General features: G+C 45.9%; 1 protein-coding gene across 3 annotated transcripts in view; it reads left to right on the top strand.

Annotated features, from left to right (window-relative positions):
• The window catches only part of METTL4 (methyltransferase 4, N6-adenosine), a 189,529-nt gene that overhangs the window by 119,338 nt on the left and 45,591 nt on the right, over nt 1-24,600 (top strand). For 2 of the 3 annotated variants that reach the window (XM_088469633.1, XM_088469634.1), the window contains exons 5-7: nt 9,967-10,141; nt 10,409-10,515; nt 10,661-10,752. In XM_088469633.1, coding sequence (XP_088325759.1) covers nt 9,967-10,141; nt 10,409-10,515; nt 10,661-10,752 — 374 coding nt within the window. Of the gene's footprint in view, nt 1-9,966; nt 10,142-10,408; nt 10,516-10,660; nt 10,753-12,015; nt 12,075-24,600 lie in introns of all 3 variants that reach the window. The other variant, XM_088469635.1, reaches the window with a different exon arrangement.

Raw genomic sequence — 24,600 nt, 5'->3', positions numbered from 1 at the left:
CAAGTCTTATTTCCAGTGGCAGTCCTAGATTTCCAATACTTATTACTGGACTTTTTTGTGCCTGGCATGGTAATGCCGCTTGCTTAGTACTGCTTTCCATGCTTTGGAGTTCTCAGTATAGCATTGTATTATAAGTATTGGCAGGTGTGCTGTCTGTTTATGGAAGAAATATGCTCTGTGCTTGGTGCAGTTATAAAGGGGAGTGAAGTAGGTAGCAGGAGTTAAATATCTCAGTCACAATTATTGGGAAAAAATTATTTTTTCACCTTTTTATTTTTATTTTATTTTTTTTCTCCTTTTTATAAACCTCCACACTGCACACAAGGCTTACATATTCGTCAATCAATGTGTCCTTGAAATTGTATTGTAAGTATTGACTAGTACAGACCTTTCCAAATATTCCATATATTCTACTTGTATCATTGTGACTGGTATAATCACATTGTTACGTATGTGTTTTATGTCACTGCTGACATACTGTATGTGTCTGAATGAGCCTGACCTTGTGTGATATATGCATGAATATTCTGTGGTGACAGCACAATTATATGCACTTAGTGTATTTATGGGGTAATTATATATCCTTTAGCAAATTTGATCTTTGTGTTATTTATGAAATAGGATGAATCATGAAATTAGATGATTCTGGCTGTTGAGTAATATTTTCTACATTGAACCTGGATATCTCCTGAGATGATGATGTACATGATTGCTCAGAGGGTACAGTAACTTTTGCAAATTACATACAGTACAGAGATGAACTAAGGGGAGTTTAGCTGCTGGCAGTGAAATGTGTGTTTAGTTAAGAAAGGGTTGTAGAGGCAGCGCTAGTTCTATCACATATAAAGGGTTATGCTGAGTGCTTGGTTGCTGCTATGGGAATATACAGTGGGTGGGGACACTACAGAACCACAGAACATGGAAGTGTTAAAAGGAAAAATATTCCCAGCGCATACCTGCTTGCACATAAGACTCACGTAATATTGATTGATATTATGTGTAGGCTCGAAGTGTAGAAAAAAATGTCTAAAATATTTATAAAATAATATTCCAAAATTCCGATATTTATCAAAATCCACATTTATTGATTTGAAAATATAATGAATTAAATTAAAAGGTATAGATAATAGAAATAAATCTCTTTTGTACAACAATAAAATGTAAAACGTTTGACGGAAAGGTTTTGTAGAAGATAAAATTTTAATAAATGAAGGGGAGTAGCTCAAGGTCGTATAGAAATAGACTAAATTAAGTCTATTGCCTCATGTAAATACAATAAGATAGTAAAAATGGTGACTCCTAATACCGGTATACAAAACATAAATATTGGCGTCACAACAATTATCACGGTAGAAATAAAATGCCACATAAATAACACATAAATCATGCAGTCCAGAAAATATAGGTGCCGTATGTTCGGGGACTGAAATGATGCTGATAGTTTGTTGTCAGAAAAAAAGAGTATTTTGTAGGCTATATGCCTCAAAGTAGGAAGGGTGATACGCTTAATGCGTTTTACTCACCCCCACTGCGATAAACTGCCTTTGTCGGCTAATAGATCCTGTTTGAATAACTCTGGTTGTCAGGCTGCTAGTGTAGTATATACTACTTACTAGTGAGTGTTGTCATTGGATATTGTATCAGGGGCTTATCCTTAGTTTTCACCTGTTCGCTGGTTCCTGTTCTGCCAGGTTCTGTTTGTCAGTTGATTAGACTGGCTCCGCTCTCCGGTGGGTGAAAGTCAAAAGGTATTTATAAATGGGTTTTGTAGTCCGCTGTGGCGGTGTAAGGAGGTGTCTGCCGGCAGACTTACCCGTCTTTCCATTCCTCGTCCGTTGTAGTCGGTTGGAGCGGTAGATACGGGATTGATGTATTCCTCGTTCTCTCTCAACGTTTCACGTGATCACAGGCTTCCTCAGGAGTGTGGAATTAATCGATCTCTCCCTCTATCCGTCTTTTTATAGCGGTCTGTTGTTTGTTTGTGGGTGTTGATGTCATTTCCGCCCTCATAAACGTGTTTAGTTTAGTCTGGTTGGTGGCTGAATTATGTATGCTGGGACGAGCTTGGTTTCACTGTGATTATTGTATATATGCAATATAACCTTTTACTGTTAACTTATAAGTAAATAGATTAGAAATAGACAGATGGCCATCAGGAAAATTAACTCTAGGTTGACAATTACCAATAGGCAGATGGGGGTAAAATGAGTTCTTGAACCCAAAAATACATGCATCAGTTATCCCCATAATTACGTACGGGTCGCACAGGATTAACATCTGATCTGTCATTCACAGTGGTCGTTCATTGCTCTGTTACATCTGCTATGCTGCACAGCAGATAGGACAATGCAATGAACAATGCCATGCTGTAACATGAAGCATAGAAAGATACATCACGCCGCCGTACATCGGATCATGCAGTAACGTTACATTGTGGTGTTCCGTCACTGGGTACACACATTATATAGTGTGTACCCAGCATTACAGTAAATATTAACTTCCTATGCACATATCCTTTACATGAGAATTTTATTTGTGACATATTGACATTTGAATATATTTAAACCTGTTAATTAGATCTCTTTTAAGGCAACATGTTTCTAACCTCTCTTTATAATTTAACCCTTCCATATCCCTTAGTAATGAGCTTGTCTGCCTCTAACCGCTCTTAAATTCTGCTACAGTATGTCCGCTTTACAGTGAGATGTCAACAACTGTACCCCATATACCTGATGTATTCTGACTTGGTGACTTACACAATGCTAATACTAAGTTAGCATTACAATAGCATTTTGTCCCCCTTTTTTGAGTATCCCAGGATTTTATGTTCATTTGCAGCCACTGGTTCACATGTTTCAAGTCTATTTCTATCATCTATTATTCCTAATGCCTTCTCCACCTCTATATTCCCTAATTGTATTCCATTTCATCTGGCCATATTTTCCATTTTGGCTAAATGTTTCTTTATCAAGTTACTATCCTGCTTGGTGTAAATAACCCTATCTACATGTTTGTACAATTTGCATTCTAGGCCAATCTACAAGATCATTAATAAAATTATTTAAAAGAAAAAGGCCCAATAATGGTTCCCATGGTACATTACGAATAGCCCAGTCAAAATATGCTCCATTTGTAACAACCCTTTGTGCCAACTTGTAATAGGTTCTGTGTTTAAAAATGTGCATGATGTTTCAGCCATGTTGCCATGGGTTTTAAAGCTTTGTTTGTTTTAAGTTAGCAAAACAAATATTGGCACTTTTTCAAACTCTGAAACCTATTACAAAATGAAAATCAAATAATTGTGGAGTCCAATCAGCTTACTTGGAGTTCAAAAGAAGTATGCAAAGTGCATGTGTGGTTGGCAATAACACAAGGTTTCAATCCTGCACGTACTGACTTCCAAGGGTCAGTGTGGCACAATTTAAAGTTTAGCATTCAAATAGGCCTTGAGGAATAAAGCAATTGAGTAATAGTAGGTCTCTTTATATACTGTACTTGAGGTCTGATAGCTCAGGATCTTCTCCTTTGGGTGGCAGAATCTTGATAGAGGCTAAGGCTCTGTTTTGCAGAGGCTACAACCCTACAGGCACCCAAACCCTCACTGGGTGGATATCTATAGTGTTGTAGCCTTGGCAAAATAGTTGGTATGGTGTGGTTTGTGGGGTACCCATATTGTGGAACCATTCTTCATTGATGGAACATTAACTGCAGCACGTTAACACTACAACATGGTGGAAAGCACTTCGAACATATCCTATAACAGGAGTCGACAAATTTTTGTACAATCTAGGAGCAAGTTGAAAGTTTAGGGGCCAGACTACTGTGCCGGGCCAAAATATACGAAAACTTGTATAGACTATTACCACACGTACTCCTTACCTCACCCCCAATTCATAGTTCGCCACACACAGGAGTGTCCTTTTTAACAATATAATAGTGGGAGGATATTCTAATGAAAAATATAATCACCAGCTGTGTACAGCTTCCTGGAGAACACTCTATCTCCCCAGTCAGCAGTACTGCAACGCCCCAGCGACAATTCTCCTACTCCCCGCTGGCAGTGCTGTAGATCCCACGTGGTTACTTGCCTCCACAGTGCCAGTTATGATACAGCTCCCCTCGGCCGCACGGCCATTTCCTTCCCTGCTCCTTGGTGGTTATTACTAGTCCGCGCCAGGAGTAATGCAGCCCCCCGCGCACAGTCACTCTGCTCCCCGCTGCCGGCTGTGCTTCAGCTTCCCGCTGCGCCGTTATTCTGTTCCTTACTGCAGGCAGTGCTGTTGCTCCGCGCGGCATGGTTACTGTCCTCCCCATTGCTGAAACCACGCTGCAGGGAGAAGGACCGGATCTATGATCTTCCATGCAGAGAAGGTAGAAGCCACAATGATTGAATGTGGCGGGCGACCATTCCTCCCTGCGGGCCGCGAAAGACGTGCAGCATCCACCCACTCCCGTAACTATCAATAGGAGCTCTCTGTAACTGATTTTATTTTCTACAATTCCCTTTATTTTCAACTTTTCAATAGTATCTGGCTCTTCTAAAATCTGATCGCCAGGACTAAAATCTTAGTCGCCATGGCGACCTGGCGCCCGGGATTTGTCGAGCCCTGTCCTATAAACCTGGGTCAGGTGCTTCTTCTGACTTTATCTAGTTTAGTGTAACTGCAGCTCCTCTTGTGTCAGACAAGTAGCAGACAAGGAACATTTAATGCTGTGCAAAGGTAATTGCTACCTGACATGTTTTGTCTTCATTAATAAAGATAATGTGGAAAATATCAGCTTGCACTTTATCTTCTACAGTTCTCGTTCCTACTTTATCATTTAGTGGCCTGATATTGTTTGTTTTTGCGTTTTCTTTCTTCTTTATGTATTTGAAAAACATTTTGCAACTAGACCTAAAGTCTCCTGCATTCTGTAGTCCAGCTTTGAGTCTTTGCTACCATGATTTCCTATTTACATATCTTGCTGCACTCCTTGTATTTAAATAATGCATTTTTAGTTCCTTCAGGCAATTGCTTCTCTTTTTTTTTTTTTTGCATTATTGACGCCAAACACTTTCACTGCATTGGTTGCATTAGATATCCAAACATTTTGTGCCATATAGTATTTTAACTATTTGCAACTGTGTTTACTTTTCAGTTTCCCATTTGTTTTCTGTGCCTTTGTTAAAGAATACACTTTACCAGTCTACAAGATTCAATGGGATAAATTTACTAAAGTGAGAGATTTAGAAATGGAGATGTTGCCCATAGCATCCAATCAGATTCTAGCTATTATCTTCTAGAAGGGGCTAGTTAAATGTTAAGTAGATTCTGATTGGTTACTATGAGCAACATCTCCACTTCTGAAAACTCTCACTTTAGCAAATTTACCCCAATATCTCTCGCAGAGCATTCAACTTTGCAGTAATTAAATTCTGTTTTTGTATCTCCCATACAAAACGTTTTTATTGAAACTCCAGTCAAATGTTATCCTGTGATCACTATTCCATAAATGCCAAGCTCAAGTCTACATTAGATATATTATATGTTCAGTTGGTTTGTACTTAGTTGGTTCTTCTACCACTTAAAAAACGTAGTTATTTTATAATAGATCAAATTGCCATCCTTTTCAATTGTAACTATTTCAGTAGTTAATATAATACCAATATAGAGGGCTATACTTTCCTTTTGTGCCCTTTGAATTTGTAATAGCAGTGTAATTTCAGTACAGTCATTTATGCTAGGTTACTTATAACAAGCCTTGCTTTCTGATATCTCTGTATTTAGATCAACCTAAAGAAAACGCTAGATGGTCATATTTTCATGGCTATCCTGCTAGTTTGGTCTTAAACATGTTTTTAAGGTTTTTTTTATTTTATAAAATTTGCAAAAATCTAAAAAAAAACATTTTACACGTTGTCTTTATGGGGAGTAGTGTGTAGAATTTTAAGGACAAAAATGAATTTATTCCATTGTGGAATAAGGCTGTAACATAGCAAAATGTGGAAAAAGTGAAGCGCTGTGAATACTTTCCGGATGCACTGTAGCAGCGATATCATTCCAATCCATCGGATCGGCTGCTATATTGCACCGTGTATGGGGGTCTTTACCCTTCCCACCCGCACCCTAACCCTCCCTAAACCTAAGTCTCCCCCCCCCTTCGTACCTAATCCTAACCCTCCCCCCTTTGTGACCCTAACCCCCCCAGTATTGCCTAACCCCAGCCCTCCCCCATAGGGGTGCCTAACCCTAACCTCTTCTGCCCCCCCCAAAAAAAACCAAAAGCTACCTAAAGAGAATTGATTTTTATTCTACAAAAACAAGAACTTGTTCAGCATTCACAATCACACAGGTGGAGCAGGGCTCACCGCTGCATAGGGTCGTACCTGCAACAGTGATGTCACGCAAGGGGGCAGCAACTGAAAGTGAAGAACGCTACTGACCACAAGGTGCCGTTCTGCTAGTTAGGTGCAGGCTCAGCGACTGTGCTGTGCCTTGGGCAATGTCACCACTTGTACACCACTCGCTGCACCATACTGACATGAGATCAAAGTAGCTGCACTTCTATTAACAGAATCCCAACCCACAACAGCTCTCTGCCCTTCTTTTCTCTCCTGTTTTATCTTTATTGGAGCAGGCATACCTCTGGCTGCTAGTGGAAGTATCCTTCTGCAACACTGTTAGTGCTGATCTGACAACGCCCAATATCAGCCAATCCCAATCCCTCCTACCTTGCTCTGGGGATGGCAGCAGCTCCCTCCTCCCCTGACTGCTGCAGCCATGGCACAAACTGGTGCAGCCCTGCCCCTGCTCAGGTCAGAGGAGCATGTGCTGTTCTCTATCAATCAGGGTTCAACAAATGCTCCTCTGACTCCAAGTGCTTCAACAACTCATAGTGCCTATTTACTGACTTACAGATGTGTCCTCATACATCTTGCCTCAATATGTAAAGCAGCGCGACTTGCCTGGAGTGAGTGAGCCGCCATGTCCCGTGCTACTCTGCTAGCGTCGGACGTCTTTTTTTGGGGGGGCCGAAAATGTGTCTAATGCTGTGAACAAACTGAGACGATGTCGTTATGATTTGGCCAAAATGTATTGACATATCGTGCAGTGTGTATGCATGATATGCGCGCTCTCACGGTCGCATGCGATGTCGTCAGGTTTGATGCGCTGCACATCAAACTTTACGCTATCGCTCGCATGTTAATGAAGGACAATTGTTTCATATCAAATTAAATCAGCACAGTCTGCTGGTGCGTCCTAGTCGCATCACATTGCGACTTAGATGAATTTTCGGCTAAAAAAAGACGCCCAGGGCTAGCAGAGTCTCACGTGACCTAGTGCACCACGGGGCTTTTTAGCATGATGGCAGCAAAAATTTAGAAGGACACCTCCGTACAGTACAAGACAATGCATGACAAGTACATGTTTAGGTTGTAAGACTCAAATAAACAGCACGGTGAGAGAAACCCTTGAGACTGGGCTAGGGAACAGAAAATTAGATGCATGGATGGCATGCGGGCCCTAAGCGGCTGCCTGCACTGCCTTATGGGTAATTTGGTTCTGTGCAGTAGCTATTACTTTGCTTACAGCCCATCGCCGGGAGAGAACTTTTACGGAAGCTCTGCACCAGCGCCTCAACAATAAAAAATGTATGCAATAATTTTCATTACCACATTGCGAGTTGGGGTTTAGTAACCCCACAGTCAGGGAAGACTGATAGAGATGAGTTTGATATAATGTTGTTTTAAGAGTGCTATTTTCTCCTTTACCCTGCTGCCCATACACGACGCGATACAGCAGCCGATCCGACGGATTGGTACAATATCGCTGCTATATCGTACCATGTATGGGCATGATATCAGGTCGTACATCGCACCTCCAGGTTCGATTCCATGCAGTGCTATGCAGGTGGGGGAGGGAGGTGCTGGCATATTGGGCGATTGGCCACCCAATAGCACCATGTGTGGGGACCGCCCAATATGTTGGCCATCCGATTCCGCGTCGCAAGGTGCATATCGCACCGTGTATGGGCGACTTTACTGTGACCCAGCTACCTACCACAGGATACAGCTCTCCCATTTCTTCATCTCCTATAGGCCCCAACCAGTGCCTGCTTAATGGGCAACAAACTCCTATCCATACTACTAGTAGCTTTCATTGTTGCTTGTTGCATTTAGAATATCCATGATCTGGGCTTCTTGCCCTGCAATATTCACTTTTATATGGTAGCACAAAATGTACACTGGGTGGCATTATCATTCAACCCATACATTAAAACATCCTGTCCTTGACCTATACATCCACAAAGTTTTGAAAGCAAATGAACAAAAGTTAATGACATGGATAAAGGCATAGTGCCCCCCTCCCCTCTCACCGAATGTCCATCTACATTCACTGTAAGATTTATGGGAAAGCCAATTTTATGGCAGTAGATGGGAGTCTTTTTTTTTTTTTAAACACAAATTAGTATATATTTTAGCATAGTGCTCCAAATTACGGGGAAAACAACCCTTTTTATTATACCAGGGTTCAGTAGTCTTTAAAATGTGTATGGTATGCTCATTAGGACAGGGGACAATTTCCTCTTGTTACTATAGACCAAATGTTCTTTATGATCCATTTCATGGCTTTAACTTGAATTTTTTTTTAGGGTAGTGCGAATATAGCTGGCGCCATATAAATAAACCTCACATGCATAAAACATGTCAATTTGAAGTGAAGAAAGTTGCTTACATGTGATGATCCTTATATCAAAATTCATATGATAAATAGAATTTCTGCTCACTACTGCTCACTTAATATGAGATCTATTTTACAGGTTGAGTCTCCCATATCCAAAATGCTTGGGACCAGGGGTATTTTGGATAACGGAGTATTCCGTATTTTGGAATATTTGCATACCATAATGAAATATCTTGGGGATAGGACTCAAATATACACACAGAATGCATTTATGTGTTATATACACCTTATATAGACAGCCTGCAGGTAATTTTATACAATATTTTCAATATTTTGTGGCTCAAACAAAGTTTGTGTACATACATGTAATTCATTTATGTTTCATATACACCTTATACACACAGCCTGCAAGTAATTTTATACAATATTTTTCATGATTTGTGAATTAGACAAACTTTGTGTACATTGAACCATCAAAATCCAAAGGTTTCATTATCTGAGTCATGCTAAAAAACATTCTGTATTTCGGAATATTCCGTATTTTGGAATATTTGGATATGGGAGACTCAACCTGTGCAGTGGCTTACATACTGTATATCTGTGTCACTTTTGCATTACATATCCAGCTAAAAAGTAAGTAATAATGGGAATAGTACATTTTTGGGGAAAAATGTTAGTAAAAATTATTTTTGATGGTTGGCAATACATTATTATTAAATGTTAGTAAAAATAATTTTCAGTGATTGGCATACATGATTATTTTTCGTACTACTGACTGTGCTGTGCAAGCTAGTTAATACATGCTTTTGTTTTATTTTTGTTTATTTTTTTATCTCAACATGTTTCAGCTTGAATCACTTTCCTTGTCTCCACTCATCCGTGAATATCTTATAAGTCTATATTTGTAATACATCTTCTTTATTTAACAACCATTCTTAAAATGCACCCTTTTAAGGAAGCTGTCCTTTGAATTATTTAAGGATATACGGTTGAGTCTGAAAGCACTTTGCTATCTATACTGTATGCACTATTTATATTCTGCCAACACATCAGTCATCACTGAGGTAGTAAGTTATTTGTGAAAGAACTATCCGGACAAAGAAATGGTGTATTATGTATTATGGAATCGTTTTCACCACCGGATGTCACTGTTGTCCTTCATGTGGTTGTGGAACACAGAAAAAAAAAATTCTCATGTACACATTTCTTCACACCGATTAAAAATTCATTGTTTTACATGCTTTGGTAGGTGAACATTTAGGGATACTATTAAGGTGTTTTTTGTTTTCTTTTCCTTTAGGTATACTTATTTAACACCACTGGAGATTAAACAACTTCCCATACCTGCTTTGGCTGCCCCAGATTGTCTTGTGGTTACTTGGGTGACCAATAGACAGAAACATTTGAGGTTTGTGAAGGAGGAACTGTACCCTCATTGGTCAGTCAGGCCCCTTGCAGAATGGCACTGGGTGAAGGTAAACCTACTGTAACAGATTTCAAGTATTTAAAGTAGAAACACACACACAAATTAAAACTTTTTTTTTCTCTTTAAAGGCTTATCTATAGTTATTGGTAGATTTGAAGAGCACGGAACCACTGTAAAACTATTTCTAGTCTTCATTTTTCTAAATGATTAATATTTTCTTCATTTGGTAGCACAAGATAATGAATGAGTTTTCTGTTCACTATTAGAGCCGCTCCAAAATTCCTCATTAAACTGTTGAATGGACTTTCTTTATCAGATAACCCAATCTGGAGAATTTGTATTTCCAATTCATTCAGCCCATAAGAAACCTTATGAAATTCTGGTACTGGGACGACTAATGAATACAGATAATGCAATAGCAAGGTAAAATGTATATCTTTTGTGTAAATGTTTATTATATGACAAGTTTTGCAGAATTGTACCTACTGTAATAATTAGGTAGTTATTCTCCTCGGAATAAATAATGGTTTAATTGTCTTACTTATTTATTTATTTTTTAACCTACTAGGGAGACAGAGAAGGACATACCTCCTATTCCTCAACACAAGATTCTGGTCAGTGTACCATGCAAACTTCATTCCCACAAGCCACCTCTTACTGGTATGTTATACTCTTTACAACTATTATAAATCAAGGATTACAACTGTTCTGTGTTTACGGTCATATTTAAGTTGTGGCACTATGGAATCTGGTCTAACTGCAGAATGGTCAGATGTGCACAGTTTGATCTCAGTAAGACAATAACTTTCCCTTCCAACTTTGTAAGACAACACAGGCATAGTTTAAGCATATTTCATGTCAGTCTCAATTTCTATCTTTTAGTTGATTAACTGTCCAAGTCAACAATTTATAACAGCCACAATACCAAGAGGTCTCTCTACACACCGGTCACATATGCTGTTCTGTGATCAACCAATGGATCAGTCACTTGTACCTGTGTAACTACTTGCTAAGCATGTAGCTGCCAGAACGTATAGGACCATCTTAAATAGCTACTATAAAATATGTTCATGTGACACTGAACTTTTTTCATTATTCTGATTTTTGGTTGTTGGTGTAACCTGTACCCCCACATACCATACAGGGGAGCTAAGCATTCATCTTAAAGGTGTGACATTTTTCAGAGTGAAACAGAAATAGAAGAAAATAAAGAAAAGAACTCCAGGCCTCCTATAACCATTGCAGTTAATAACGTTCTTTGAATGGACTTGAGTGTTATCCCTTAATAAGACTTCTGAAATATACTGTATTTCAAAATAAAGTCACCTAGTAATCATTCTGGCAGCCTCTACAATTCCCAGGCCGTGCTGTAGTTCTCTTTTAACATAATGGTACCACGTGCTAAATTATGTTTCTCAACCCCCTAATCAACCTCCCATTCTAGTGCCTGGTAATGTTATCACTGTCTGCGCACTTGTGAATTAGTGTAATTGACTGAGTTTGTAATTATCCCATTTGTGTTCAGACAGGCATACCCTTGGCATGCTAGGGTTACTTTAGATAGAGATGTAAATTGCTGCACTGGAGAAAATGAAATCTCTTGAATCTTAAAAAGGCTGTATGTCTATTGAACTAAAGTGCACATGGGTCAACGATTTATTCATCTTTATTTTTGGGGTCTTTTAAGAACTGTGGGGTAAAGCAATATTATAATATAATAACCATTAGACTTGCTAAAGACAACAGAGTTTACAATACTTGTATTTGGTGCCTATGTCTGGTTCACATGTACAGGAAATTAATATAAAAAAACAAAACAAAATTTTTTTAAACCAGATTACAAAACTTACTGTTCTCACTGGAATACCTGCTTTAGTTAACACAGTTTTATAACAATGTACTACCGTATATGTTTTTATTCAGGCAGTGACAGCTTGGAGATGTGAGTTTCCAGGTCCACCGACTGGTTGTTACAGAGGAGAGTAAGACATCAGGTTCTGGCTCTTGCTATGTCATATAATAGCGGCACAGTATAGATAGTTAAGCATGGGAGCACAGTTGCTTTTATTGTAATAATGAAATGTTTAGACTACTGTTTGTGTAAGAGAGAAAATTAGTAATTTATTAGTTCCTTGTAAAACGTACCAGCAACACTTATTTTACATATTTTTAAGTTTAAGGAAAGTCACTGTTTGATATGTAATATTTATTAATGTCTGTGTAAGTAATATATGACAAACATTGGAAGTGTTTTTAGTACCGCAATCAGCCATTCAGAAATGGCTAACCGGACCTGTGTCTCATTGTACCAGCCTTTAAGAACCTGCAAGGGATGCATCCCCTGAAAAGTGTATCTGCGTCCAGGTTTACTTAAGTCACAAATTATGTGAAAATGCTCTTTCTGTACTTAACCTACTGTATTCTTGCTCAAACCTTCTCTGACCTTTTCTACCACTCTGTTTATAAGTAATCAGAAGTGTAAGATGCGCCAATACCTCCATACGGATGTATTAATACTAGCATTTGTGCACATGTGCAGTGTGGAAACTAAAAGATTTACGCTGGGTATAGGTTGGTGGGATGGAGCCTGGGCATCACACAGTTAACACCTGAACTTCCTCAGCCCAGGTTCCCTTCCCCCCCTATACCCCACCTCCAGCCACAGGCATCTCAGTTTTAGTGTTGGTGCCTCCAGCATGCAGATCACTGTAAAAGTTGTGCAGGCAGCTTTATAATTTTTACATTATTTTTCATTTTACTGGATAAGCAGTGCTAGGCGGCATCCTCAAGTACACCCACGATTCTGCTCCATAACCCCAGCGCCGGCTGTCTCACAGGAGGGAGCTGAAAGCCGCAGCCAGTGCAGCAGGGAGCCACGTGATCACGGCATTTCACTGCTGGTCAGGGATACACCTTTGCTGGCAGTGGGGATCTAGGTCCTCTCTGCATCCCCACTAGACCACCAGGGCAGCTGGACAATGGGGCGCCATGGTGTATGCGGCCATATTGCCTTGGGGTCCATGCCAGAAGGGGGAGGTAAGCTCTCCCCGTTCCTTTCCTGCACCTGGGTGCTATCCCTTAAGAGGCATTCCAGCCCAGGGTGTCACCTCCTCTCTCCTATCCTTCAGGGAATGCTGGGCAGCCATTTTCAGAGTGCCTGCTAGTGCAGTTGGTCTCCAGAGAGTGCAGGTACTGTACCTGGTCTCCCTGTATTCCTCACCCTCAGCGGTCAGGTTATACTATACAGCTCCTTCCTCCCCTCTTGGGGCTGGTTTGTTGAGCACCTATTGCCTTCTGTTTATTGCATTGAATGTTCTGTGTGTCTGAGTATATTGTGCAATTTGTATAGTCAAGTCTCTGCATTGCCTCACTTATTTTTCTGTTTGTGGTGCATTTACAACTGCTTGGGTTTCCTTGCTATCCCAGGTAATGTTGCAGGTGGTAGATAGGCTCGCAAGCCCAGGGTCCGCTCCTTCGGTAAGTGTCCCTTCAGGCGCGGCCCATATATCCTGTGTGATGCCATCCCCTTTGCTGCCTTCTGCTACAGAGCCTCCTTGGATGCAGTTCTTTATGGAGTCAGTACAGAGTTTAGCACGTGTCAGAATCTTTCAAACAAATGCTGGACAGGGACCGCACCTCTAAACGTAAGCTCTCTAGAAGGGACAGCTCTACACCCTTATCTGATATTCTGTCAGACTCTGAGGTTTCCTCTGATCGTGAGGAAACCGTGTCTATAGCCTCTGATGTTAATCTTCTTTCTACTTCAGGGTCCATAGGGTATCCACAGGATACCTTGGGGTATAGGTGTGACGTCAGTCGCAGGGCACCAAAGAGTTAAGCTTTCAGCCTCCCAGGATGCACTAGGTCCCCCTCCTATACCCCGCCCCCAGGCCAAGGCACCTCAGTTTAGTTTGGTGCCCGGCCGGAGTCGGGTGCACCTGTTGGAGTGGGGGCTAGAAGAGCCCCTGAAGCTTTTTCTTCATGCAGCTGTGGCTGCACATCTGGATGAACAGCATGGACAGTCAGTCCTGACGTCCATGCTGTCTTCCCTACACCCCGCCGGTACCAGAACGCCGGTACTGATCCGGGGATGCTGGTGGGCGTCTGGGGTCACAGCTAGCGGTGACCCCAGATGCTCCGGACCATGGCCGGATTCAAGGGGGACAGAGGTAAGCAGCGGGGTCCCGCGGTGGGTCCCCGCTGATCACATGGTCCTAAGTCCCCAGGCAGGGGGCTCCCTGGGGACTGGCTGCAGCGTGGAGCCAGGCGACCAACCTGCGCTTCCACTACCCCCTGGGACAGCGGACCGCAGCAGAGCGGTAGCGCTGCGGCGTCCCAGGGGTTAAATGCATGCCAGGGGAGCGCGCCTTCCCTGTCTCACAGCCGGCGCCTCCCCCGCTGCACACAGCCCTCTCTGCACTGTGCTGACTGGTCCTGTGTCAGCGCTCCTCCCCCAGGCCAGCTTCTCTCTGCTCCTCGGCGGCCATCTTCTCTGCAACGCATGGTGAACGCTGCTGGAAGTCTGGAAGGAAGCATCGTGGTCTGGGTCCCCCCGCATACCTCTCCTCCGCTGTGGCTCAGGTCTGTGTATGCAGCGCTGTGTCCTACCAGGCCCTGTGTCTGTGTAGTTGAGTGATCAGCGCTGTTAGTGCAGGAATTGTTATTTCTCTGCATTGTATGTGACTGTGCTAGCGCTGCCTGTAACTATTCTTCTCTAAACTGTCAGCTTTATTACTGTCCCTGTTCTTTCTGCTAAAGCCCTTGCGGTGCGGTGCTGCAGGGTGGTCTCTCGCCTATTTAATACTTAATTGGTGAGAAAGGTCACATACGTGGTGCCATCATGTCTGAAAGTGATTTTCCCCTCCGGCTACAGTGTACCACGTGCAAAGTACCGTTAGCGGAGGGGGAGGGTAGCGCGGAGGGCCTTTGCCGGCAGTGTTGTCCATGGCGCGGCCTATTACGGTTACAGCACCGGTACAGGAGCCGCCCTGGGCTTGTTTCGCTCAGGCGTTAACAGCTTTAGTGGGCCAGTTAGCTCCGCAGCCCGCGTTTACTCCGATGGGTTTGTCCCAGCAGTCTGTGGTGTCGTCACCCATGCAGGGGTTCCCACGACAATTGGTGGTACCCCACAGTCTCCCTATTTCCCCGCTCCCGGGTTCTCAGGAGCCAGCGTGGGTTAACTCCCTGACGAGTTCTTTACAGCACTTGTCGGATGTATTGCAAGGGGAGTCTGTGATGCGGCCTCATAAAAGGCCGGTGGCGTCTCTGTCCGCTCCTTATGAGGATGACGAAGGGACGTCTGATGATGGGGAGATTCTGGATCCTTACGATCAGGAACCTTTCCATACTAAGGACGCTGATGCTAAGTCCAAAGTATATATTCCTGGACTTATTCGGGCGGTCCGCACAGCCTTGGTGATTGAGGACGAAGTTCCCCCAGCGGCTAAATCTAAGTATGCCTTTTTCAAAGATGTGAAGGGCGATGCCACAGTCTTTCCTCTTTCGGGTCAGTTGGTGGACCATTTAGAGGAGGCGTGGAAACAACCTGGCAAAAGATACCAGCCGCAGAGACGCCTGGCGGTGGCTTATCCGTTCGCGGATAATTATTTTGCTAAGTGTGAATCCCCTCCACAGGTGGATTCTCACGTGACCCGTCTTGTCCGTAGTGCCACATTGCCGATGCCATCCATGTCCTCCCTTAAGGATGCTACGGACCGCAAGGTAGAAATCTGCCTGAAGTCCGCTTATTCCCTTGCAGGGGGGGCAGCACGGCCGGCTATGGCCATTTGCTGGGTTGCCAGAGCGATGGAGCGCTGGGCGGATTCATTAGAGGCTTCTTTTGAATCCGACTGTCCGGCCGAACAAGCGGAGTTGATTGGCAATCTCCGTGATTCGGCCACCTACATCAACGAGGCGGCTCTAGACATTAGTACTCTGGTGTCTAGAATTTCTTCAGCAGCGGTAGCTGCTCGTCGCACCTTGTGGCTGCGATCCTGGAAGGCGGACGCAGATCCAAGAAAGGTCTGGAAGCGTTGCCGTTTACCGGAGAAGTTCTCTTCGGTCCGGATCTGGATAAGATTGTGGCCACGCTGGCGGCAGCCAAATCTGCTTGTCTCCCGTCGGCCGCTGCTCCTTCTGGTTCTGGACCATCGTCCTTTCGGTCATCTAGGGCCCAGGGCAGGCCCAAACCACAGTCGTTTCCTCGACAGGCTGGCCCTAAGAAATCGGGCAAGCCCCGGAAACAGGCATGGAGTACCAGACGTCCGGCCCCCAAGCCAGATGACAAGCCTGCGGCCTGACGGTCCGGGTCTCCCCTTGGGGGATCCCAGGGTGGGAGGCCGCCTGCTGCAGTTCTCCCGGTGTTGGTCGTTCACTACGACAGACACTTGGGTTCTGGAGGTGGTCTCTCACGGGTACGCCCTCTCCTTCCGGCACAGACCCCCGGCTCGATTCTTCACCACGGGTCTACCATCAGACCGGAACAAGGCTACGGAGCTGCGGAAGGTATTGCACACTATGCTCCAGGCTGGAGTTATAGTGCCTGTTCCATTCTCCCAGAGGGGCCAGGGTTTCTATTCAAATCTATTTTTGGTACAGAAACCCAATGGGTCATATCGTCCGATTCTCAACCTCAAAGCACTCAACAAGTCTTTGCGGGTCCCGAAGTTTCGGATGGAGACCCTACGGTCCATCATTCTGGCGCTGGAACCTGGGGACTACATGGTGTCATTGGACATACAGGACGCTATGGCGGTCATGGCGGCTTCTCTGCGGCTGCAAGGAGTCCGCATGTTGCCGTACTTGGACGACCTGTTATTGGTGGCAGGATCTCCAGAGCTCCTGTTACACCACTTGGACCTGACCATTGCACTGCTGCAACGGCACGGCTGGCTAATTAACTGGCAGAAGTCCACTCTAATCCCGTCTCGGAGGATTCTGCATCTTGGAGCCTTATTGGACTCGGGACAGCAAAGGATCTTCGTGACGGAGGACAAGATCTCTGCTTTACAGTCAAGGGTGCGCAGTTGTCTGCACAGCCGCCGGGTGTCCTTACACTCGGCGATGAGGTTACTGGGCTCCATGGTGTCGGTGTTCGACATGGTGGAATACGCCCAGTTTCACTCTAGACCTCTGCAGCACCTGATCCTGTCCAAGTGGAACGGGCTGCCTCAGTCTCTGAAGTTCCAGACGATTGTGCTCACCCCGGAGGTTCGCCTGTCCCTTGCGTGGTGGTTAAAGATGACCCACCTCAACAAGGGACGTCCGTTCTGGGTTCCAAATTGGGTCCTGTTGACAACGGACGCCAGTCTTCAGGGCTGGGGAGCAGTTTCGGGTCCACACTTGTTCCAGGGCAGGTGGACACCGACAGAAGCGGAGGTTCCAATAAATATCTTGGAACTCCGTGCGGTCTTCAATGCTCTCCTGCAGGCACAGCGGTTTCTCCAGGGTCACCCGGTGCAGGTCCAGTCAGACAATGCTACCACCGTGGCCTACATAAACAGGCAAGGAGGAACTCGCAGTCGGGCGGCTCTCGTAGAGGTCTCTCGGATCCTGGTTTGGGCGGAGCGCAATCTTCCGGCCATATCAGCGGTCTTCATCCCGGGAGTGCTAAATTGGGAGGCGGACTTTCTAAGTCGCCAGGACGTTCATCCAGGGGAATGGTCCCTGCACCCGGACGTTTTTCAACTACTGGTGGACAGGTGGGGTCTTCCAGAAATCGACCTCATGGCGTCCCGGCACAACAACAAGTTGCCGGTGTACGGGTCTCGCACAAGAGACGAAGGGGCGTCTCTGGTGGATGCTCTGTCCGTCCGGTGGACGTTCAGGTTCGCATACCTGTTCCCTCCGGTCTCCCTTCTTCCACGGGTAATCCGGAAATTCAAACAGGAAGGAGGGACGCTCCTGTTGATAGCTCCCGCGTGGCCCAGATGGCACTGGTTCTCAGACCTTCAGGGTCTGTCCGTGGACAGTCCTCTGCGGTTGCCGCTACGACCGGACCTTCTGTCTCAGGGTCCTTGTCTTCACCCGGACCTGACTCGGCTGTCTTTGGCGGCGTGGCTGTTGAGACGGCCATGCTGAGGTCCTGGGGGTTTGCCAGCTCTATGCTGTGTACCATGTTACGAGCTCGGAAACCGTCTTCCGCGAGGATATACCATCGCGTGTGGCATACGTTCTTCCAGTGGTGTCGACCGAGAGGTTATGCACCGCGGGAGTTTCGTCTGTCTCGGATTCTCGCCTTCCTGCAAGCGGGACTAGATCATGGGCTTCGCCTTGCTTCTTTGAAGGTACAGGTTTCGGCCCTATCTGTCTGGTTTCACCGTAGGATTGCTACAATCCCGGATGTGCGCACCTTTATGCAAGGTGTTCTCCGTATTCAGCCGCCCTTTGTTCCACCTGTGGCGCCTTGGGATTTGGCTGTGGTCCTGAGGACTCTCCAAGGACCGCCGTTTGAACCACTGGGCTCAGTGGATATTAAATGGCTAACAGCTAAGACTGTTTTCCTTCTGGCCGTTGCTTCAGCCAGACGTGTTTCTGAGTTAGGGGCTCTTTCTTGTAGACCCCCTTTCTTGGTTTTTTCATGGGAACAGGGCAGTGCTCCGCACTTGGCCCGAGTTTCTCCCCAAAGTTGTTTCCCAGTTTCAGGTTAACGAGGAAATAGTTGTTCCGGCCTTTAACTCACCGGGTCTTTCCGTGGGTGAGGCCTCTTTGGATGTTGTGCGGGCCTTAAGGACTTATGTGGACCGCACTTCTTTGTTTAGGAAGTCGGACGCTTTGTTGTCCTCTATGGCTTCTGTAAAAAGGGTTGGCCTGCTTCAAAGCAAACTTTGGCAGCCTGGATCCGTATGGCTATTTCTGAAGCTTATCTTCATGAAGGCCTACCGGTCCCTCCTTCTCTGAAGGCTCATTCCACTAGGTCTGTGGGTCCTTCGTGGGCAGCTTGACGTGGTGCCTCGGCAGTTCAGATCTGCAAGGCTGCTACGTGGTCTTCTGTCCATACCTTCGTGAAGTATTACAGGTTTGACACCTTCGCCTCTCAGGATGCTTCCTTCGGGCGGCGGATTCTCCTTTCTGCACAGGAGCGTCCCCACCCTTAAAGGATACTGCTTTGGGACATCCCCAAGGTATCCTGTGGATACCCTATGGACCCTGAAGTAGAAAATATGAGATATGGTAAGAACTTACCCTTGTTATCTCTATTTCTACGAAGTCCATAGGGTTCCACAGGACTCCCGCCCTGTCGCACCTGTGCTGCAGATGGGCTTTGCTCTGGTCACCGGTTTTCCGTCTCCCTCTGGTGAGAATGTGATTCTTGTATGTGTCCAGATCTTTGTTCTCTCTCTTCCTTCTCCTCCTCCGGCCTATGGCTTGGTAACTAACTGAGGTGCCTTGGCCTGGGGGCGGGGTATAGGAGGGGGACCTAGTGCATCCTGGGAGGCTGAAAGCTTAACTCTTTGGTGCCCTGCGACTGACGTCACACCTATACCCCAAGGTATCCTGTGGAACCCTATGGACTTCGTAGAAATAGAGATAACAAGGGTAAGTTCTTACCATATCTCATATTATTCCAGATGATTCTCAACCTCAAGTGGATGTAGTTTCTTTGATCAAAGCAGTTAAATTTGTACTGCTAATCAAGAATGCTGAGCCATGCCCCTCTGTCCAATTCTCCAGTATTTAAGCATCAAAAGAAGATAGTTTCAGAGTTTCCTTCCTCTGCGCAGCTTGAGGAACTTTTGGCGGAGGCATGGTCTCACAATAATAGGCGCTTCCAGGTACCTAAGCGGATTACTTCCTTTTATCCTTTGCCTGCTGCCGATTAGGCTAAATGGGAGTCTCCTCCCCATGTTGATGTACACGTTGCCCGTCTGGTCAAAAATACCTCTCGAATACAGCATCCCTTAAGGACTCCAACGGAGAGGAAGGTGGAAACTTTTCTCAAATCTATTTATTCCAATACAAGTGCAGTAGCTCATCTGGTCCTGGAATCTGCTTGGGTTGCTAAGGTCATCGGTCGCTGGGCTGATGTCGTGGAAGATGGTATCACTGCAGGTACTCACAGGAATGAGCTTTTGTCTCTTGTGGAGCATATCCAAGAGGCATCTTATTATCTAGGGGGGCAGCTATAGACACAGGTATACTAACTTCCAAGGTATAGGCGTCTTCCATGTCAGCCAGGAGAGCCCTCTGGCTTCGTTCCTGAAACGCTGATAACTCTAAGAAGGCCCTCGAGGCTCTTCTCTTTTCAGGGGATATTCTCTTTTGGTTCGGAATTGGACAAAATAGTGGCTACGGTGGCAGCATCTAAGACAGCTTGTCTCCCTTCTGGAGCAACCCCTAGGTCGCGATCTTCTAATTTACGTTCCTTTCGTCCACAGGGAAAAGCCAAGGGCCTGTCGGTCTCTAGGCCCCAAAGGATCCTCCACTAAAGGTTCTAAGCCAGCAAGTAAGCAGCACTGGTCTACCAGGTACCGGATGCTAATCCAGCCGACAAGCCTGCAGGATGATGGGGTGGGCCTCCACCTGGGGAACACCAGTGTGGGAGGCCGGCTTAAAATTGAAGGGCGACCACAACGGATGCCTGGGTAAGCAGGGTAGTCTCCCAGGGATACGCATTGACATTTCTGGAGCGCCCCCTTGCATATTTATTTTCCACAGGTCTTCCTTTGGATCAAGAAAAAGCATGAGCTTTGAGGGAGTCTATTCACTCTCTTCTGGCCTCCAAAGTCATAGTTCCAGTTCCTTCGTCTCAGCGAGACATAGGCTGGTATGCCAGCCTCTTCCTGGTGAGGAAGCCGCACGGTTCCTTCCATCCGATTCTCAACCTAAAGTCACTCAACAGGTACTTGAGAATTGCCAAGTTCCGCATGGAATTGCTTCGCTCCATCTTACTAGCTATTGAGCCGGGGGACTTCATAGCCTCCTTAGACATCCAGGATGCCTATTTGCATGTTTCCATCCATCTCAGTCACCAGCGGTTCCTCAGATTTGCGGTTCAGGATGAGCATTTCCAGTTTTGGGCTTTGCCATTTGGACTGTCCATGAATCCTCGTGTCTTTACAAAGATCATGGTGGTAATGGCAGCTCATCTTCGGAGCAGAGGAATCCGAATGTTTCTATACTTGGACGACTTACTTCTCTTGGCCCAGTCTCCGGAGATCCTTAGGGATCATGTTTGTGTCACGGTGGTCTTTCTCCAGGCCTATGGATGGGTCATCAATTGAAAGAAGCTTTCTCTGATTCCGTCTCAGGAGATGGTGCATTTGGGGGCCTTGCTGGTCTCCAGAGTACAGCAGGTATTTCTCCCATTGGACAAAGTTTGAAAATTTGGACAAAATTTGTTTATTTCTGAGTCATCAGTGTCAATACACTCTTGTATGCAGATTGTAGGTTCTCTGATCTGCATCTTTGTCATGATGGAATGTGCCCAGTTTCATTTCCAGCCTCTACATTTAGAGATTTTAGCCCGATGGAACAGATCAAGTCTCAGATGATTGTCCTCTCTCAGGGAGTGCGTAATTTCCTCTTGTTGTGGCTCCAAGTGTCTCATCTGATCAGGGGTTGCCTTGTCAGGATTCAGGACTGGGTCCTCCTCAACACCGATGCAAGTCTTCGAGGGTGGGGGCCGTAACCTGTCATAAGACGTTTCAGGGTCAGTGGTCGGCTCAGATGGACCAGCTACCGATCAATGTTCTGGAGCGTCGAGCGGATTACAGAGCTCTCTGTCTAGCTCTGCCTCTTTTCCAGCGTCGTACAGTTTGACAACATGATGGTGGTCGCCTAAATAAACAATCAAGGCGGCACTCTCAGTCGTGGGGCCATGAGGGTGGTCAGTCGCATTCTCCTTAGGGTGGATTGACATATTCTGTCCCTATCGGCAGTGTGTATTCCCAGAGTGCAACATTGGGAAATGGACCTCCTAAGCCACCAGGACGTACATTTGGGCAAATGGGCCCTATATCCAGAGGTCTTTCATCTCCTGGTTCTTTGCTGGGGCCTGCTGGACATCGATATAATGGCATCTCGGCAAAATTGCCAGGTTCTGAGGTACTGCTCACGCCCCAAAGATCTGGAGGCCTTTGTAGTGGACGTCTTGGCAGTTCGGTGGACCTTCCCATTCTTGTACATCTTCTCTCCAATCTCTCTGATTCTGTGGGTCCTTCGCAAGTTGGAGAGCGGCACTGATCCTAGTGGCTCCTGCTTGGCTGTGAAGGGCTTGGTACACGCATCTTCTGGGCCTCTCCATCGATTCTCCTCTCTGTTTTTTCTGCGGCCAGATCTTCTGTCTCAGGGCCCGTGCTTCCATCCTGATCTGACCCGTCTCGCTTTGACGGGGTGGCTCTTGAGACATCCGTCCTGAGAGCTAAAGTACTTTCCAGGTCAGTCATTAGTATGATTCCTAATGCCCGTAAACCCTCTTTGGCTAGGGTTTACCATCGGGTTTGGAGGATTTACTTTGACTGGTGTTTGGCTAGGAAGTTTAACCCCAGGTCTTTCCGTCTCTCTTGTGTTTTGTTTTTTACAGGCGGGGCTGGATTTGGGCCTTCGCATTGCTTTTCTGAAGGTGCAGGTTTCAGCCCTTTTTGTTCTCTTTCAGAGACTGATTGCTCTTTTACCTGAAGTACAGTCATTCCTACGGGGTGTCCTCCACGTACATCCTCCTTTTGTACCACTGGTGGCTCCTTGGGATTTGTCTTTGGTTCTTAGGGCCCTTGAGTCTTCACCTTTTGAGCCTTTAGACACAGTGGACATTCGTTGGCTTACCTGGAAGACTGTCTTCCTTCTTGCCATAGCTTCTGACTGGCAGGTGTCGGACTTGAGCGCATTGTCCTGTTGCTCCCTGTTTCTGATCTTTCACCAGGACAGGGCTGACCTTTGAACGCGATTGGGCTACCTTCCTAAGGTTATTTCCAGGTTCCACATCAATCAGGAGATTGTGGTCACTTCTTTCCGGTTTCCAGATTCTTCTCCGGAGGAGGCCTTCTTGGATGTCATGCGGGCACTCCGGCCCAATATGTGGATTTATGTGAACAGGACAAATACTTGCGTAAGACGCATGCTCTCTTTGTCCTGCATGACTTTCACAAACTGCGCTGGCCAGCTACTAAGCAGTCGCTGGCCAGAAGGATCCATTTCACTATTAGCCACGCCTATGCGGCGGCGGATCTTCCAGCACCTTCTGTGATGCGGGCTCATTCTACACGGTCGGTGGGAACTTCGTGGGCAGTACAACGTGGTACCTCTGCGGAGCAGCATTGTAAAGCGGCCACGTGGTCCTGAAGTTCTATTCCTTTGACACCTTCGCCTGATACGGCTATTGGGCGAAGAGTTCTAAGCGAAGCCCAGGAGATTAGGGGATTAGCTTTGGGACGTTCTAGCGAGTGTAAAGGCTGTGTCTCCTATGTAGGAAAAAGAAAATGTGATTTATGTGCTTACTTGTTAAATCCTTTTCTTTGATTCCATAGGGGACACAGGGCGCCCTCCCTGATGCACCTGGCTTGTGGGGCTTTGCTTCTGCTTCTCCTGTCCACGTCTTTCTTCTCCTCCTTCTTGTTCCTTGCTTTAGACTTGTTAATTTAACTGAGATGCCTATGGCTGGAGGTGGGGTATAGGGGATGAGGGATCCTGGGCTGAGGAATTTCATGTATTAACTGTGCGGTGCCCAGGCTCCATCTCACCAACCTATTCCCAGCATAAAGCCTGTGTCTCCTATGGAATCAAAGAAAAGGATTTAACAGGTAAGCAAATCCTCCTCCTTTTATTGGTTTTTAACCACTTTTATTGGCATGGTTGCATCAGATTCGACTACACCCGGCTGATCTTTCCCTGACATGGTCAGAAACGCCCTCCGGCTGGCTGTTGGAAGATAATTTTCCAACAGCCACCAGGCTCAGAGGGACTTCCCGGTCCCTCTACACCTACAGATTCTACTAAAGTGTGTGCTGATCACTGCTGGGCACAGTGATCAGCCAATCCGGCGCCAACGCTGCTACTTTCTGCAGCTGCCGGAAAATTATAATTAATATAGCCGCCTCCTGTCCCCCCTGTGTACATGGCTGATAATAAAAGATGCCTCTGCCCCCCTGTGTAACCCCGGTGCTGCTCAATCAGCCATTGCCACCCGTGTAGACCTGGCGCTGCTCCTTGCAGACGTCGGGAAGGGATCAGCCACTGCCCCCCCCATCCCCCTGTGCAGACCCGGTGCTGCTCCTCGCAGATCCTGGGGAAGTGTTCAGCCGCTGTCCTCACCCCCCATGCAGAGATGGTGCTGCTCCTTGCAGACGCCAGGGAAGTGATCAGCTGCCAACAACAAACCCTGCCCCCCCCCCCCCCCCCCAGAGCAGACCCGGCGCTGCTCCTTACTGCAGACGCCAGGTAAATAGAATGAAGGAAGCCTGTGCTCCTGTGTAACCCCGGTGGCTGCAAGGAGAAGAGCAGACGCCGGGGAATGTCAAAGCCGCCTGTACAACCGATGGCTGCAGTGGAATGTCAGTGCCGGGCCCCACCCCC

The sequence above is a fragment of the Taudactylus pleione genome, unplaced genomic scaffold, assembly GCF_031769625.1.
Source record: "Taudactylus pleione unplaced genomic scaffold, aTauple2 ptg000093l, whole genome shotgun sequence".
Classification (NCBI taxonomy): Eukaryota; Metazoa; Chordata; class Amphibia; order Anura; family Myobatrachidae; genus Taudactylus; species Taudactylus pleione.
Note: the sequence above shows the minus strand (reverse complement) of the source record. Positions and strands in the feature narration are given on the sequence as shown.